The following is a 14375-nucleotide window of genomic DNA, read 5'->3' as shown; positions in this document are numbered from 1 at the left end:
GCGCCAACCACTCCGGCGCGGGCCTAGCCCCTAAAGGTGCGGTGAATTCCGCACCTTTGGGGAGGCCCGCGCCGGAGTGGTTGGCGCCACTCCGCTACGCCGGGACTCCCCGCCCCGCCGGGTAGGGGAGAAACCCTGCCCTGATTGTTTATTAAATTACCAACAAACTAGCTAAATGTTAACCAAAAGGATCAATGAGGAAAGCATCTAGTTTGAAATAACATATCTCTCTTATTGAATTGCACTCATGCTGATTCACTATTATTTTTCTGCAGCCTATTTATAAAGCTGATCTCGTTCGTCACAATGCTACCAGTAGCATTTCAGCTGCCAGCTCAAATCAAGAAGGGAAAGAGGCCAGTATTCAAACAAGTTCTTCGGAAATGGAGAAGGAAGATTTAAATCCCAGTTTTGTCACGGAACCAAAGACTTATAGTGATACAGTGAATAAATACTACATAATATTTGATGATACCGACCTGGTGAGTAAAAATAGATCTGTATCCGATTTATATCATGTCTCTCCAATGCCATACTATGAAACATTCGTAATTGGCCCATATAATCTGCAAACTGCTTGGGTGTGTGTTTGCATGTAAGTACGCACTCTTGTGTGTGTCTGCGTATGCAATATCCTCCAACGTGCCACTTGATGTTGTTCTGGTGGTTTTGTACTAGTTTCTAGTTTTTGCTATTGGAGCCACAGCAGTGAACATTTTTCAAAATGTATTCTTAATGTTTTATTTAAAATGCATTTCGTTGTCAGCAGTCAATGGAGCATTTTTATAAAGAAATATATTCCTATACACATAGGGAAGGGAGTGCATTGGATGCAGCCCATAGACCAAGCTGCTTTAGTTGAAGTGGTTCAGCTGCAGACAACATAATACAATTAATCTTATCATATGGAATTCTTCACCTGCAATCAATCATCTGCGTATACAGTCTAAACACTATCATAATTTGGATTTATGAGTAGGGTCTACCTCTGATTACAACACTATGGAGTAAAATGCTCAACCTCCATGGAAGAGGGAAGCTGGCACTATCAACTAGGCTGCCTGTTGTACAACCTGCCAGATACCTCTTACTGATACCATAAATCTTGCATCTCCATTGAAGTAAAAAAAAACTACCCCTTGAATTTAGCTAGCTAGTTAGAACTTTAAAAAATAATATTTTGAATTAATCAAGGTGAGCGATGTTAGTTCTCGGGATAACAGTTCTTGGAGAGGTTGCCCAGGAGTTGACAGCAAGACTGAACTTTTTTGTGTAAACAGCCGGCGCACTGATTGCCCCACAAGAATAACATTTTGAAAATTTGGCCCATTTTTGGCGTCGCCTGCAGCAATCCCTGTTTAAGCTGCTCCATTTCAGGGACTTAATATTGAACTAATTTTCTTGCCTCTTTGAGGCATAAGCACTGGCCACCCATTTCAAGATCTGCACAAAATTTGTGTTGGGGGTGGACCATGGGCAGCTAGTGAGGTGAGCCTTCAATTTTTGAAATAGCACTGTTGGTAGTCTACCATCTCATTTTCTTGCACATACATGCTCTGTATGGCAGGCAAATGACCAATGTTCCTTGGAAAGCTGTTAAGTGATGAATGCTACCAATGGGAACTGGTAGAGAAGGCAGTGCGTGTAATACTGGGGCATGGATATAGGCTAGGTTATGGTGTGTGTATGGTAGCAAGTGAGATGAAGCAGTGGAAAAGAATGTTTCCTATTAGGACTGGAAAATATAAAAATGTCAGTGACGGTGGAAGTGAGAAGAAGGGCAGGTGAAGATGTGGATAAGTACAAATAGGACTTTGAAGGAGGGATGGAAAGATGGGAAAGATTTCTATGAGCACAGTGAAGTGGATCAAGTTAATCAAGAATGCACAGGACTGAAATCCCTCCGTACCGTCTTTGCACAAGTTGTGTTTGCCTTTTATGAGGCCCAGACTCACAAACTACTAATTTACAGCTTAAGTAAAACCACAAGATTCTGGAAAACCTCAGCAGGCCTGACAGCATCTGTACAGAGAGAAACAGAGTTAACACTTCGAGTCTGTATAACTCTTCAGATTTCAGATTTCCAGCGGACTCATCGTACTTTATAGCATTGCTCATTATAATTAATTTTAGGAATTTTTATTGAGGTGTTACTCAAACCTTATTTAGTGACACAACAGTGCAACCAAATTATAACACAGGAAGTTCACAAAGAAAAATTTTAACATACCAGAGTTTAATAGGTAGGAATAAACCATTGGCCCGCAATAATCGTTATGTTGATTTTTTTTTATTATTCATTTATGGAATGTGAGTGTCGCTGGTTAGCCCAGCTTTATTGCCCATCCTGAGTTGCCCTTCAGAAGGTGTTGGTGAGTTCCTTGAACCTCTGCAGTCCTTGAGGTGTAGGTACACCCACTGTGTTGTTAGAGAGGCTGTTGCTTCTGCAACAGTGAAGGAACGGCAATAAATTTCCAAGTTCAGGGTGGTGAGTGACTTGGAGGGGAACCTCCAGGTAGTGGGGTTCCCAGGTATCTGCTGCTCTTGTCCTTCTAGATGGTAGTAGTTGTGGGTTTGGATGGTGGTGTCTGAGGAACCTCTTGGTGAGTTACTGCAGTGCATCTTGTAGATGGTACACACGGCTGCCACTGTTCATCGGTGGTGGAGGGTTTGAATGTTTGTGGAAGGGGGAGCAATAAGGTGGACTGCTTTGTCCTGCATGGTATCAAGCTTCTTCAGTGTTGTTGGAGCTACACTCATCCAGGCAAGGGAAAGTATTCCATTGCACCCTTAATCTGTGCCTTGTGGATGGCGGACGGGCTTTGGGAGGGGGGGTGTCAGCAGGTGAGTTACTTTGAGCTACCCTGGTAGCCCCATTATTAATTTGGCTAGCCCAGTTCAGTTTCTGGTCAGTAGTAACTCCCAGGATGTTGATGTAGGGGATTCAGCGATGGTAATGCTATGGAATGTCGAGGGACGGTGGTTAGATCCTCTTTTGTAGGAGATGATCATTGCCTGGCACTTGTGTGGCGCGAAAGTAACTTGCCACTTGTCAGCCCAAGCCTGGATATTATCCAGGTCTTGCTGCATTTGGACATGTACTGCTTCATTAACTGAGGAGTCGCGAATGGTGCTGAACATTGTGCAGTCATCCGCAAACATTCCCACTTCTAACCTTCTGATGGAAGGGAGGTCATTGATGAAACAGCTGAAGGTAGTTGAGCCTAGGACACTACCCTGAGGAACTTATGCGGTGATGTCCTGGAGTTGAGATGATTGACCTCCAACCACCACAACCGTCTTCTTTTGTGCCAGGTATGACTCCAACCAATAGGGAGTTCCCCCCCTGATTCCCATTGACTTTTCCTTTCAGTAAGTACGTTTAATGACTGATGTACAATTCAATGAGAAGTTAATTTTGCTCAGTAACTTTTTAGAAATAACATTTACAGTTTACATTTTGGACCACTTAAAACTGTCGCTTAAGCACAATGAGGGAAGAGTCTGAGCCATTGTAGCCTTAATAATTACTGTATAAATTTAATATGTGCAAAGTATTTTTCTGGCAGAAAACATCTGTGAGGTGGCTCCATCACTGCCACTATGACTACCTCTTTTGGCTTCTTCCGTTTTACTTGGGATCACCTGGAGAAGTGTACGGTGATGCACTTGAACGTTACGAGCAATACATGGATAAAGTGGTTAAGAAGGCATATGGCAGTCATTTTCAAAGTCGTGGTCACGACCCGCGAAAGGGTCGCAAAGCCATCCATCACGGTGTTCCTGATCGCAGGAATTAATGCGCCATGGCCGCAGGAGCCAGCTTTTAAAAATGCTGGCTGCGACCAGCTTTAAAAATGACGGCCGTGATTGGCTTTCAGAATGTGGCCACACTACGCATGCGTGCCCGCTCATCAGTGCACATGCCCGGAGCCCAGAGAGAAACACCGCCTCCTCCTGACGTCAGCGCACTGACCCAGGAGAAGATTTTTTTTCAAATTCAATCCAGCCTTCCTGCTTGAAGCAACGGCAGAGAGCAGGTCATGCGTCCCAAATGCTGAGATCACGTGCTCTGGGCACGATTGCGATTCCTCCGTTTTGTCAGCAGCAATCAAGCAACGGACTGTAAAATTTAAAATGGATAATTTTGTAATAAGAAAGAGAGGGCTAGAGACAAACAGGCCAGGATCTCACAACAAAGCCTTCTGGTGAAAGTGACCCAGGAGAATCCACAGCAAGACAAAGCAGTGTTGGTGTGAGCTCCAGAACCTCTGGTGAAGAGCCCATTAAGAAGAAGCTGCAATTAGGCACAAAGCAGTGTACAGATGATTTTTTAAGCATTGGATTTATTAATTGTGCCAATACAAATCAGAATGCACAGCCCATGTGTGTTATATGCAGAGAAGTATTGGCAAATGAAAGTTTAAAACCCTCAAAAATTCAAAGGCATTTGAAGACTAAACATGGCGAGTTCGGGGACAAACCTTTTGAATTTTCTTCAAAGGATGCAACGAGAACTTAAATCGTCGGCTGAAGTCCTCAGCAGAAATGTTACATTGAATGACAAAGCACAATTAGCCTCTTACATGGTAGCTTACCTTGTAGCTAAAGAGAAAATGCCCCACACTGTAGCAGAGAAATTAATTTTCCCTGTAGCATTAGACATAGTTCGTACGGTCATAGATGAGAGGTTAGTTGAAAAAGTGAAATGCATCTCACTTAGTATTAACACAGTGGCTCGCCGAATTTGTGATATTGCTTAGAATTTAGACGCTCAGCGTATTTCTCGTTTAAAATCAGCGCAGGAGTTCTCAATACAACTGGATGAAAGTACAAATGTTTCAGATTGTGCAACCCACTAGTTTACGTTAGGTATGGTTGACACAATGACTTCGTTGAGGATTTGCTGTGCTATCTGACTTTACCAACCCACACGACTGGAGCAAAGATTTTTGAAGCGTTGAATAGTTTTGTGGTTGGAAAGTGCGGGCTTGACTGGGTTCGCTGCAGAGGAATCACAAGCGATGGAGCAGACAACATGACTAGAAAAACAGCCGAGTTATAATAAGCATTAAAGAGGCAGCTAATCAGGACATTGTTTGGAATCATTGTTTTATTCACGTGAGGCACTGGCATCGAAAGGAATTCGGTCCAGTCTTGAAGTGTGTTATAATAATAATCTTTATTATTGTCACAAGTAGGCTTACATTAACACTGCAATGAAGTTAGTGTGAAAATCCCCTAGTCGCCACACTTCGGCGGCTGTTCGGGTACACAGCCAGAGAATTCAGAATGTCCAAATCACCTAGCAGCACGTGTTTTGGGACTTGTGGGAGGAAACCGGAGCACCCGGAGGAAACCCACGTAGACACGGGAAGAATGTGTAGAATCCGCACAGACAGTGACCCAAACCGGCAATCGAACCTGGGATCCTGCTGCTGTGAATCAACAGTGCAAACCACTGTGCTACCGTTCCACCATCTTGCTCCATCCCACCCTCAGCTACCGTGCCACCCTGGTTGAAAGGAATTGTGAAAGTTGTGAATTTCATTAAATGCATTAAGTATCAGACTCTTTGAGTCTCTGTGTTCCGATATGGGAGCCGAGCACACTCATTTATTGTTCCACACAGAAGTACGTTGGCTGTCAAGGCATTGGGTGCTACTCAGAGTTTACGAACTGAGGTATCAAATCCATGCTTTCCTCCTCGAGAAATTGTCCTCTCTGGCTGATTTGTTTGTCCTCTCTGGCTGATTTGTTTGCTGATGAAACTTGGATACTAACAATGTCTTACCTTGCAGACATCTTTTCAATTCTAAATGAACTGAACCTCAAATTGCAAGGGAAGGATGATGATTGCTTTCCACACTGAAGAAATCAAAGTTTTCCAAAAGTAATTGAAAGTTTGGCAATTGCGAGTGCAAAGCCAAAATTACTACATGTTCCCCACACAGATACGACACATCAAAGAAAACAGCATTAGTAAGGAAACTGTAATGGATTGGCAAGCCTTATTCAATCGCACCTTGCTGCGCTGTTCAACAGTTTTGATCGCTACTTTCCAGAGGGCATGTTTAAAATTTTGAAGAGAAGAGGTGGGTGCAAAATCCCTTTGAGTTGAGACCCCAGAATCAGTTGCTAACTTGCAGCTGACTCCAAATGAAGCAACTCAACTTCTGCGCCTCAGCTGTGATAGCACATTAAAAACACGGCACAAGTTAATGAGGCTGTCAGCATTCTGGAATAGCATCTCTGTCGAGTGTCCGGAGCTGAGTAAAAGAAGCATTTTGTTGCTTTTGCCCTTCACAACAACCTACATGTGCGCGGTTGGATTTTCCGTCCTCACAAAGATGAAGGCAGCACAAATGAACCGGCTGAATCCTTCACCCGATATTCACATAGCCCTCTCCTCCTGTGAACCTGATTGGAATGAGATCGTGAGGGCGAAGCAGACTCACCTCTCGCATTAAAGCCGTGTGAAAATGGTGGGTCGCGTAGGTCGGCCGACGTGGGTCCCAAAGGATTGAAAAACACTGGCATATGGTATACTTGTCTTTAGGCATAAAGTTTAAGAGCAGGGAGAGTATGCTGGAGCTGTATGAAATGCTGGTTAGGCCACAGCTAGAGGATTGTGTGCAATTCTGGAAGCCACATTATAGGAGGGATGTGATAGCACTGGAAAGGGGATTCATCAGGATGTTGCCTGTGGTGGGGAGTTTTAGTTAAGACAAACATTGGATAGACGGGTGTTGTTTTCCTTGAAGTAGAGGAAACTGAGCGGGGGGGGGGGGGGGGGACGACAGATGGACATGGTTGAGATGTATAAAATTATGAGTGGCATAGATAGAATAGACAGGAAGAAACGTTCCCCTTGGTGGAGGGGTCAATGACCAGTGGCATAGATTTAAGGTAATGGCAGGAGGTTCAGGGGGATGTGAGGAAAACTTTTTCACCCAGATGGTGGTGGGAGTCTGGAACTCACTGCCTGAAAGGGTGGTGCAGGCAGCGACCCTCATAATATTTAAGAAGTATTTAGATGTGCACTTCCAATGCCAAGACATACAAGAGCACGAAAATGGGATTTAAATAGTTAGGTGGTTGTTCTTGACTGGCACAGGATGTGATCGGCCAACAGGACCTGTTCTGTGCTGTAGATCTCTATGACTCTATGCTGCTTAATCACCCTTCTCCTTCTTCTCCTGTCAGTCATCTATTCCTCTTCCATTTAACTCTCTCACCACCATACCTTTCTATCTGGTCCTCAGCCGTCCTCTTCTTCTTCCTGGCGTTTCACCTCCATCAGTGAGGCTGCTAAATTGAGCTTCCTTATCCTGCAGCAGAATCATAAAGCTCTAAAACAGCGTGTGTGCTTCTTTTAAAAGAATAAGGGCCGTACTTTTAGCAAACACTAATAAATGATTCACAAATGAGAATTTTCCAGAATGTATACAAAGCAATTAACAATATTTCAGAAGCTGCCATGAAGTTTTAGTTGCAGTCACAATGCTAACTAGCGCTATAATTAGTGGAATTGAAGGTGACAATGAACAGACGGATGTTAGCATGAGTTCAGTCTGTTGAATTGAAGGGAATATTTAATTAACTATAGCAATTGGTACAATATAACATTCAACTGAAAATTTCTTAAGAATTTTGTTGTGGGGCATGGGAGGAACAAAATGATGGTAATTAATGAAGGTTTTAATTGATCGGAGTGCTTACTAGAAGGAAAAGCAAACATTCTGAAGGGGAAGGTGTTTGTGCATAGGTGGGACACAGGGTGCTGGCCCACTACCATTCAAAGTAACAAAGTGATATCCTGAGGTATTTTACTGTATGTGCAGTGGTGTTCTAATCATAAGCTAATAGGCTATGAAAAATTAAGGTTTTTTTATAGCGTTGGTACTTGCAGTTGAGGACCTAAGATGTGCATAATCTGTTACTTTATAAATAAATGTATTGCAAAATTGTACCAGTTCTGGTACACGTTGCAGGCTGTAGGTAATAGATGTGCTTTATGGGCCATTGAGTTGTATAAAAGAAAAAGCATTTGCCATTCTGTGGATTGCAGTCAACAGGAAACTGGTGTATGGAATAGAACACAACAGATGGCATACCCTAGGCTGAGAGATTAATTTTTAAATTAATGAAGGATGAGGCACTTAATCAACAGAGTGCGTGACAGTTCAGCCATTAAGACCATTGCCAGTGCCTTGTTGAAATTATTGGCCTTTTAGCAGCACTGCACATTCTTAGAACGATCAAAGCTGCTTATTGAAGTGCATCACAAAAATAACCAGGATAATAAATTGTGTTACTTTTCTCAACTTTAAAGATGCATAATCGCAGCAGTAAATCCAGGGACAATTTCATGGTCTACATAACGCAAAAGCAAATTCCAGAAACTGCCCTTTTCACTGAGCTGAATTTTGTGGGGCATTTGAAGGTTAACAGCTGCATCAGATTTCAACAAATGTTAAATTCATTTGGTTGCCCAATGGAGGATCATCTTTCCAGGAAAAATCTAGTATTGAATATATTGCCCATTTTGTAACATTGACATAATAAACATGGAATTGTTCATTATTATGCCTTTCTCTTTGATAGCTGCATCACCAAAGATGATGAAGCAATTTGGAGAACTGTGTCTTGCCTCATTAACTCAGCAGCTGTGAAGTAGATTTGGTGTGATACAAACGTGTGTATGTGTACAACTTAACTATCAAATACTAGTGTTTAAACATAACGAGCCTGTGTACTGTGAGCCTGTACCCCTACAGCCAAGTGAATCACAGGATCGTCAAACAGGGAGACAACAATGGAATTAAGGGTCACCCTAGAAAGAGTGCAGAAAAGATTTACAAAGAACAAGAAAAGTGCAGCACAGGAACAGGCCCTTTGGCCGTCCAAGCCTGTGCCGATCATGATGCCCTAACTAAAAAAAAACCTTCTGCCCTTACTCGGTCCATATCCCTCCATTTCCTCCCTATTCATGTACCCATCCAGATGCCTCTTAATTGTTGCTAATGTGCCTGCTTCCACCACATCCTCTGGCAGCGCATTCCAGACACCCACCACTCACTGCATGAAAAACCTACCCCGCACATCTCCCTTAAACTTTCTCCCTCTCACTTTGATCTTGTGCACCCTTGTAATTGACATTTCCACCCTTGAAGAAAGCTATGCCTCTCATAATTTTGTAGACCTCCATCCGGTCTCCCCTCAGCCTCCTTCTTTCCAGTGAAAGCAATCTTAGTTTATTGAGCCTCTCCTCATAGTCAACATCCTCGAGATCAGGCAACATCCTGGTGCATCTTCTTTGCACTCTCTCCAAAGCATCCTTGTCCTTCTGATAACGTGGTGACCAGAACTGCACGCAATACTTCAAATGCGGCCTAACCAAGGTTTTATATAACTGCAACCTGATTTCCCAACTCCTGTACTCGATGCCCTGGCTGATGAAGGCAAGTATGCCATATGCCTTAATCACCTTGGCCACCTGTGTTGCCACTTTTAGGGAACACACAGATCCCCCTGTATGTTAATGTTCCTAAAGTTTCTGCCATTTACATTATAATTCATACTTAGATTTGATCCTCCAAAATGCATCACCTCACATTCCTTTGCTCATTTTTAATCTCTAAGCAGACAGTTTCTGCACCACTACACAGGTTGCTATTCTCCATGAAATGAAAATGAAAATCGCTTATTGTCACGAGTAGGCTTCAATAAAGTTACTGTGAAAAGCCCCTAGTCGCCACATTCCAGCGCCTGTCCGGGAAGGCTGAGTTCATACATATTTATTTACAACTCATTGTTGATCTCAGGTTGGTGTAACAGCAGGCCTTCGAAAGACAACCATTACCCCAAGATTATGGAGGTGTTAAAAGGCCAGCGTTGCTGCTTCCAAAGTAATCGATTGACTGCCGCTGAACAAATATGCAGCAAGATCAGAATCAGGCACAGCTGCAACTCAGCTCCTAGTTTGATCTGGCCACTCAGGAGTGTTCAGCCCATGGTTAGTTGAAAGGGGATACAATCAATTATTCAGTCACCAAGTAAACAGCATTAGGTACTCAATAAAACCCATGAAAAGGGATACTGACTTACACAATTGTAAACAGATGTTGACACTTGGCCACAGCCTTTGCAATAAAATTAAATGAAAATCTTCGAAGACAGCAAATTACTGTAAACAAAATACACAGCTTTGCACCAGCCATGTGTCTCTACACAAAATAGTGATGGTCCCCTGTCTTGTGATACAAATTTATTACATTGTTTGAGATGGATATCCGCTCTACTACCTGCAGTCCAGTTCATGTTTTTTGAGACATTTATTTAATACATTGTGGTAGACGTTCATGCCACTACTTGACAGATGTACCAAATATTTGCAATCCACTCTATTTTCTAGGATGCTACCGGGACTTGAGGGTTTAAGTTACAAGGAAAGGCTTGATAGATTGGGACATTTCTCTCTGCAGCTTGGGAGGCTTAGGGGTGATCTTATAGAGGTCTATAAAATAATGACAGGCAAAGATAAGGTCGATAGTCAACATTTTTTCTCAAAGTTAGGGGAGTCTAAAACTAGAGAGCATAGGTTTAAGGTGAGAGGAGGGAGATACAAAAGGGTCCGGAGGGGCAATTTTTTCACACACAGGGTGGAGTGTCTGGAACAAGCTGAGGCTGTAGTAGAGGCGGGTACAATTTTGTCTTTAAAAAAGCATTTAGACAGCTATATGGGAAAGATGGGTATAGAGAGATATGGGCCAAATGCATGCATTTAGGACAAACTTAGTGGTAAAAACTGAGTGGCAAGGACAAGTTGGGCCGAAGGGCCTGATTTCATGTTGCAAACATCTGTGGCTCTAAGGGCAATATTGAAGAGGTAAAGCTTTGTATCATTGACAGATATATCATGGGTGGGATTCTTCATCCCGCCAGCCTCGTTTTCTGGTTTGGCACGCCCCTGCTAGCAACAGGGATCCTCTGTTCCAGTAGTCGGCCAATGAGGTTTCCCATTGTGCTATCCCCACACCGTCGGGAAACCCGCGGGCGTGGGTGCGCTGCCGGTAAAGTGGAGGATCCTGCCGATAGAGAATCCGCAGCTTATATCAGTGTATGTATGCAGATGTGTATGTAATATTGATGTATATGTACGTGTGTGTTTATGTGCATATGTTTGTGTATGTGTGTGTATAACATAACATAACATATATATAGCATATTTAAGGTGTGTCCCAAGGAGCTTGGGAAGAGAAATAAGAATAAAACCATTGAGCCACAGGGAGGTATTAGGTCAGATGACCAAAAGCTTGTTCAAAGCGGTAGCTTCTAAGCAGCATCCTAAATGGGGAGAGAACCTGAGAGACTTGGGTAGATAACCAGAATTTTGGGATAACCCATTTGAAAGCACAGCCACCAGTATTGGACCAATATAATTGGGGGTAATCAAGGGGCCAGAATTGGAAGAACACATATCTTGAAGACTTGTAAAATTGGAGGAGTTGACTGTGAAAGAAGGGGCATGGCCATAGAAGGATCAGAAAACACAGGTGAGGATTTTAAAATCGAATCATTGTTGGAGCAGGAGCCAGTGAAAGTTCACAAGCACAGCGATGGGTGAGTGAGATGTGAAGTGAGTTAAGATACAGACAGCAGAGTTTTGACGTTTATCTATGGTGGAAGATGGGAGATGAGGTAATAAAGGTACAATGAGATTTACAGCAGCAGATGTACTGAGGTAGAGTAAGAGGTAAGCAATGTTATGAAGATAGAAGTAGCCGGTTTTGGTGCGGCATGTGATCAAAAACGCATCTTAGGATAGTTTCCAGGGATTGAAATGATGATCAGGGAATGGATATTGTGATGGAGAGCAAAGACAAATAGCGTAAATCTTCCTCAATATTTGTTTGGTTGAAATCTCTGCTCATGAGTATTAAGATGGGTGGAAGGTTAGTTCCACGCCGTCAGGAACTCAGCTGGTCGGGAGCGGAGGATCGCTGGGTGGGCCTCTGGCAATGGACCCCCAGCCATGCGGAGTACTACGTGCACATGCCAATTTTCAGGGCCCGGAGAATCGCCAGGCCCAATTTTGGCGCCAAATTGAATTCTCTGTCCCACGCCAAATGCGATTTCGGCACGGGGCTGCAGAGAATCCAGCCCATGTTGTTAGGTAATTTGGACATTCTGAATTCTCCCTCAGTGAACCCGAACAGGCACCGGAATATGCAACTCCATTGCAGTATTACAGGCACCGGAATATGCAACTTCATTGCAGTGTTAATGTAAGTCTACTTAGAACATAGAACAGTACAGCACAGAACAGGCCCTTCGGCCCTCAATGTTGTGCCGAGCCATGATCACCCTACTCAAACCCACATATCCACCCTATACCCATAACCCAACAAGCCCCCCCCCCTTAACCTTACTTTTATTAGGACACTACGAGCAATTTAGCATGGCCAATCCACCTAACCCGCACATCTTTGGACTGTGGGAGGAAACCGGAGCATCCGGAGGAAACCCACGCACACAGGGGGAGGACGTGCAGACTCCACACAGACAGTGACCCAGCCGGGAACTGAACCTGGGATCCTGGAGCTGTGAAGCATTTATGCTAACCACCATGCTACCCTGCTGCCCCATCTACTTGTGACAAAGAAGATTATTAAAAGATGTTGGACAAGCAAGCTGACAATTAGAGACAACAGAAGGATGCAGGGGGGTTGTTCATAAATGGAGCTTAGTATTGTCGGTGTGCCTGTGAAATCTGAAAATGTTTGGATCATATCACCAAGGAATAACACATAAATGAGAAATAGAAGGGGGCAATGATAAGCCCTTAGAGGACTCCAGAATTAACAATGCAGGAGTGCAAGTAAAAGGCATTGCATATAATTCTTTGGCTATAATTTGATAGATAAGATTAGAATTAAGCAAGGTAAATTCCATTCATCTGGGCAGCACGGTAGCATTGTGGATAGCACAATCACTTCATAGCTCCAGGGTCTCAGGTTCGATTTCGCCTTGGGTCACTGTCTGTGCGGAGTCTGCACATCCTCCCCGTGTGTGCGTGGGTTTCCTCCGGGTGCTGCGGTTTCCTCCCACAGTCCAAACATGTGCAAGTTAGGTGGATTGGACATGATAAATTGCTCTTAGTGTTGGGTGGGGTTGCTGGGATTTGGGGATAGGGTGGAGGTGTTAACCTTGGGTAGGGTGCTCTTTCCAGGAGCCGGTGCAGACTTGATGGGCCGAATGGCCTTCTTCTGCACTGTAAATTCTATAAAATTCTATAAACGAGAGGAGTTGGGGGAAGATGGTATGGTCAATTGTATTGGAGGCTGAAGATAGATTGAGCATGCGAAGGATAACTAGTTTATCATGGTCACAAATTATGTCATGATGTGGAGATTCCGGCGTTGGACTGGCGTGAGCACAGTAAGAAGTCTTACAACACCAGGTTAAAGTCTAACAGGTTTGTTTCACATCACTAACTTTCGGAGCACTGAGATACACCTGAGGAAGGAACAGTGCTCCGAAAGCTAGTGATTCAAAACAAACCTGTTGGACTTTAACCTGGTGTTGTAAGACTTACAAATTATGTCAGTTGTAACTTCGATAAGTGGTTATCTGTATTGTACCTGGACCAAAACCTTGATTGGATCGATTCAAACATGGAACTGTAGGAAGATGGGCACAGATCTGGGAGGTGATAACCTGTTCATGCATTTTGGAAAGGAAAGGGGATGGGGTGATAGTTTACGCTGACAGAAGGATCAAGGGTAGGCTTTTTGATGAGAGTGATGATGGCATGATTTGAAGAGGGTGGAGAGGAAACCATTAACAGTACCAGCTAACATGGAGCTCAGTAAAAGAAGTTGTGGTCAGCATTTTAGTCATGGTAAGATCGAGGGAGCGGGAGTTGGGTTCATGGACATTCAACGGTGAAAAGTAGGATCCAATTGCACTTTGCGGTTCAACCAGAATTGTTGATGGATGCTTAATCCAGTTAAATGGAGCACCCATCATACAAAAGTTGTAGTACAGTGTGATGGTGATAAGGGAAGTGAAGATTTCATCTGATGGGTAGGGTGTCAGTCAAATAGGCTGCTTTATCCTGTTTTGTATTTAGCTTCCTTAATATTGTTGGAGACGCATTGATCCAGGTAAGTGAAGAATATTCCATCAGGCTCCTAACTTGTGCCTTGTTGATGGTGAACAGGCTTTAGGGAGTCAGGAGGTGAGTTACTCACTGCAGAATTCCTGGCCTTTGGTTGGTTTTTGTAGCCACAGTATTGACGTGGCTAGTCCAATTACATTTCTGGTCCTCACCATCCCCAAAGATATTGTTTGGCGGGGGGGGGGGGGGG

General features: G+C 43.6%; 1 protein-coding gene across 1 annotated transcript in view; it reads left to right on the top strand.

Annotated features, from left to right (window-relative positions):
* gtf3c2 (general transcription factor IIIC, polypeptide 2, beta) overlaps positions 1–14375 on the top strand; it is a 152404-nt gene that overhangs the window by 121400 nt on the left and 16629 nt on the right. The window contains 1 exon segment of the mRNA XM_038801041.1: positions 276–482. Within this exon segment, the coding sequence (XP_038656969.1) occupies positions 276–482 (207 nt within the window).

This window comes from Scyliorhinus canicula, chromosome 6 (assembly GCF_902713615.1).
Source record: "Scyliorhinus canicula chromosome 6, sScyCan1.1, whole genome shotgun sequence".
In the NCBI taxonomy this organism is placed as follows: domain Eukaryota; kingdom Metazoa; phylum Chordata; class Chondrichthyes; order Carcharhiniformes; family Scyliorhinidae; genus Scyliorhinus; species Scyliorhinus canicula.
The sequence above is the reverse complement of the archived record's forward strand: the minus strand, read 5'-3'. Positions and strand labels throughout refer to the sequence as shown.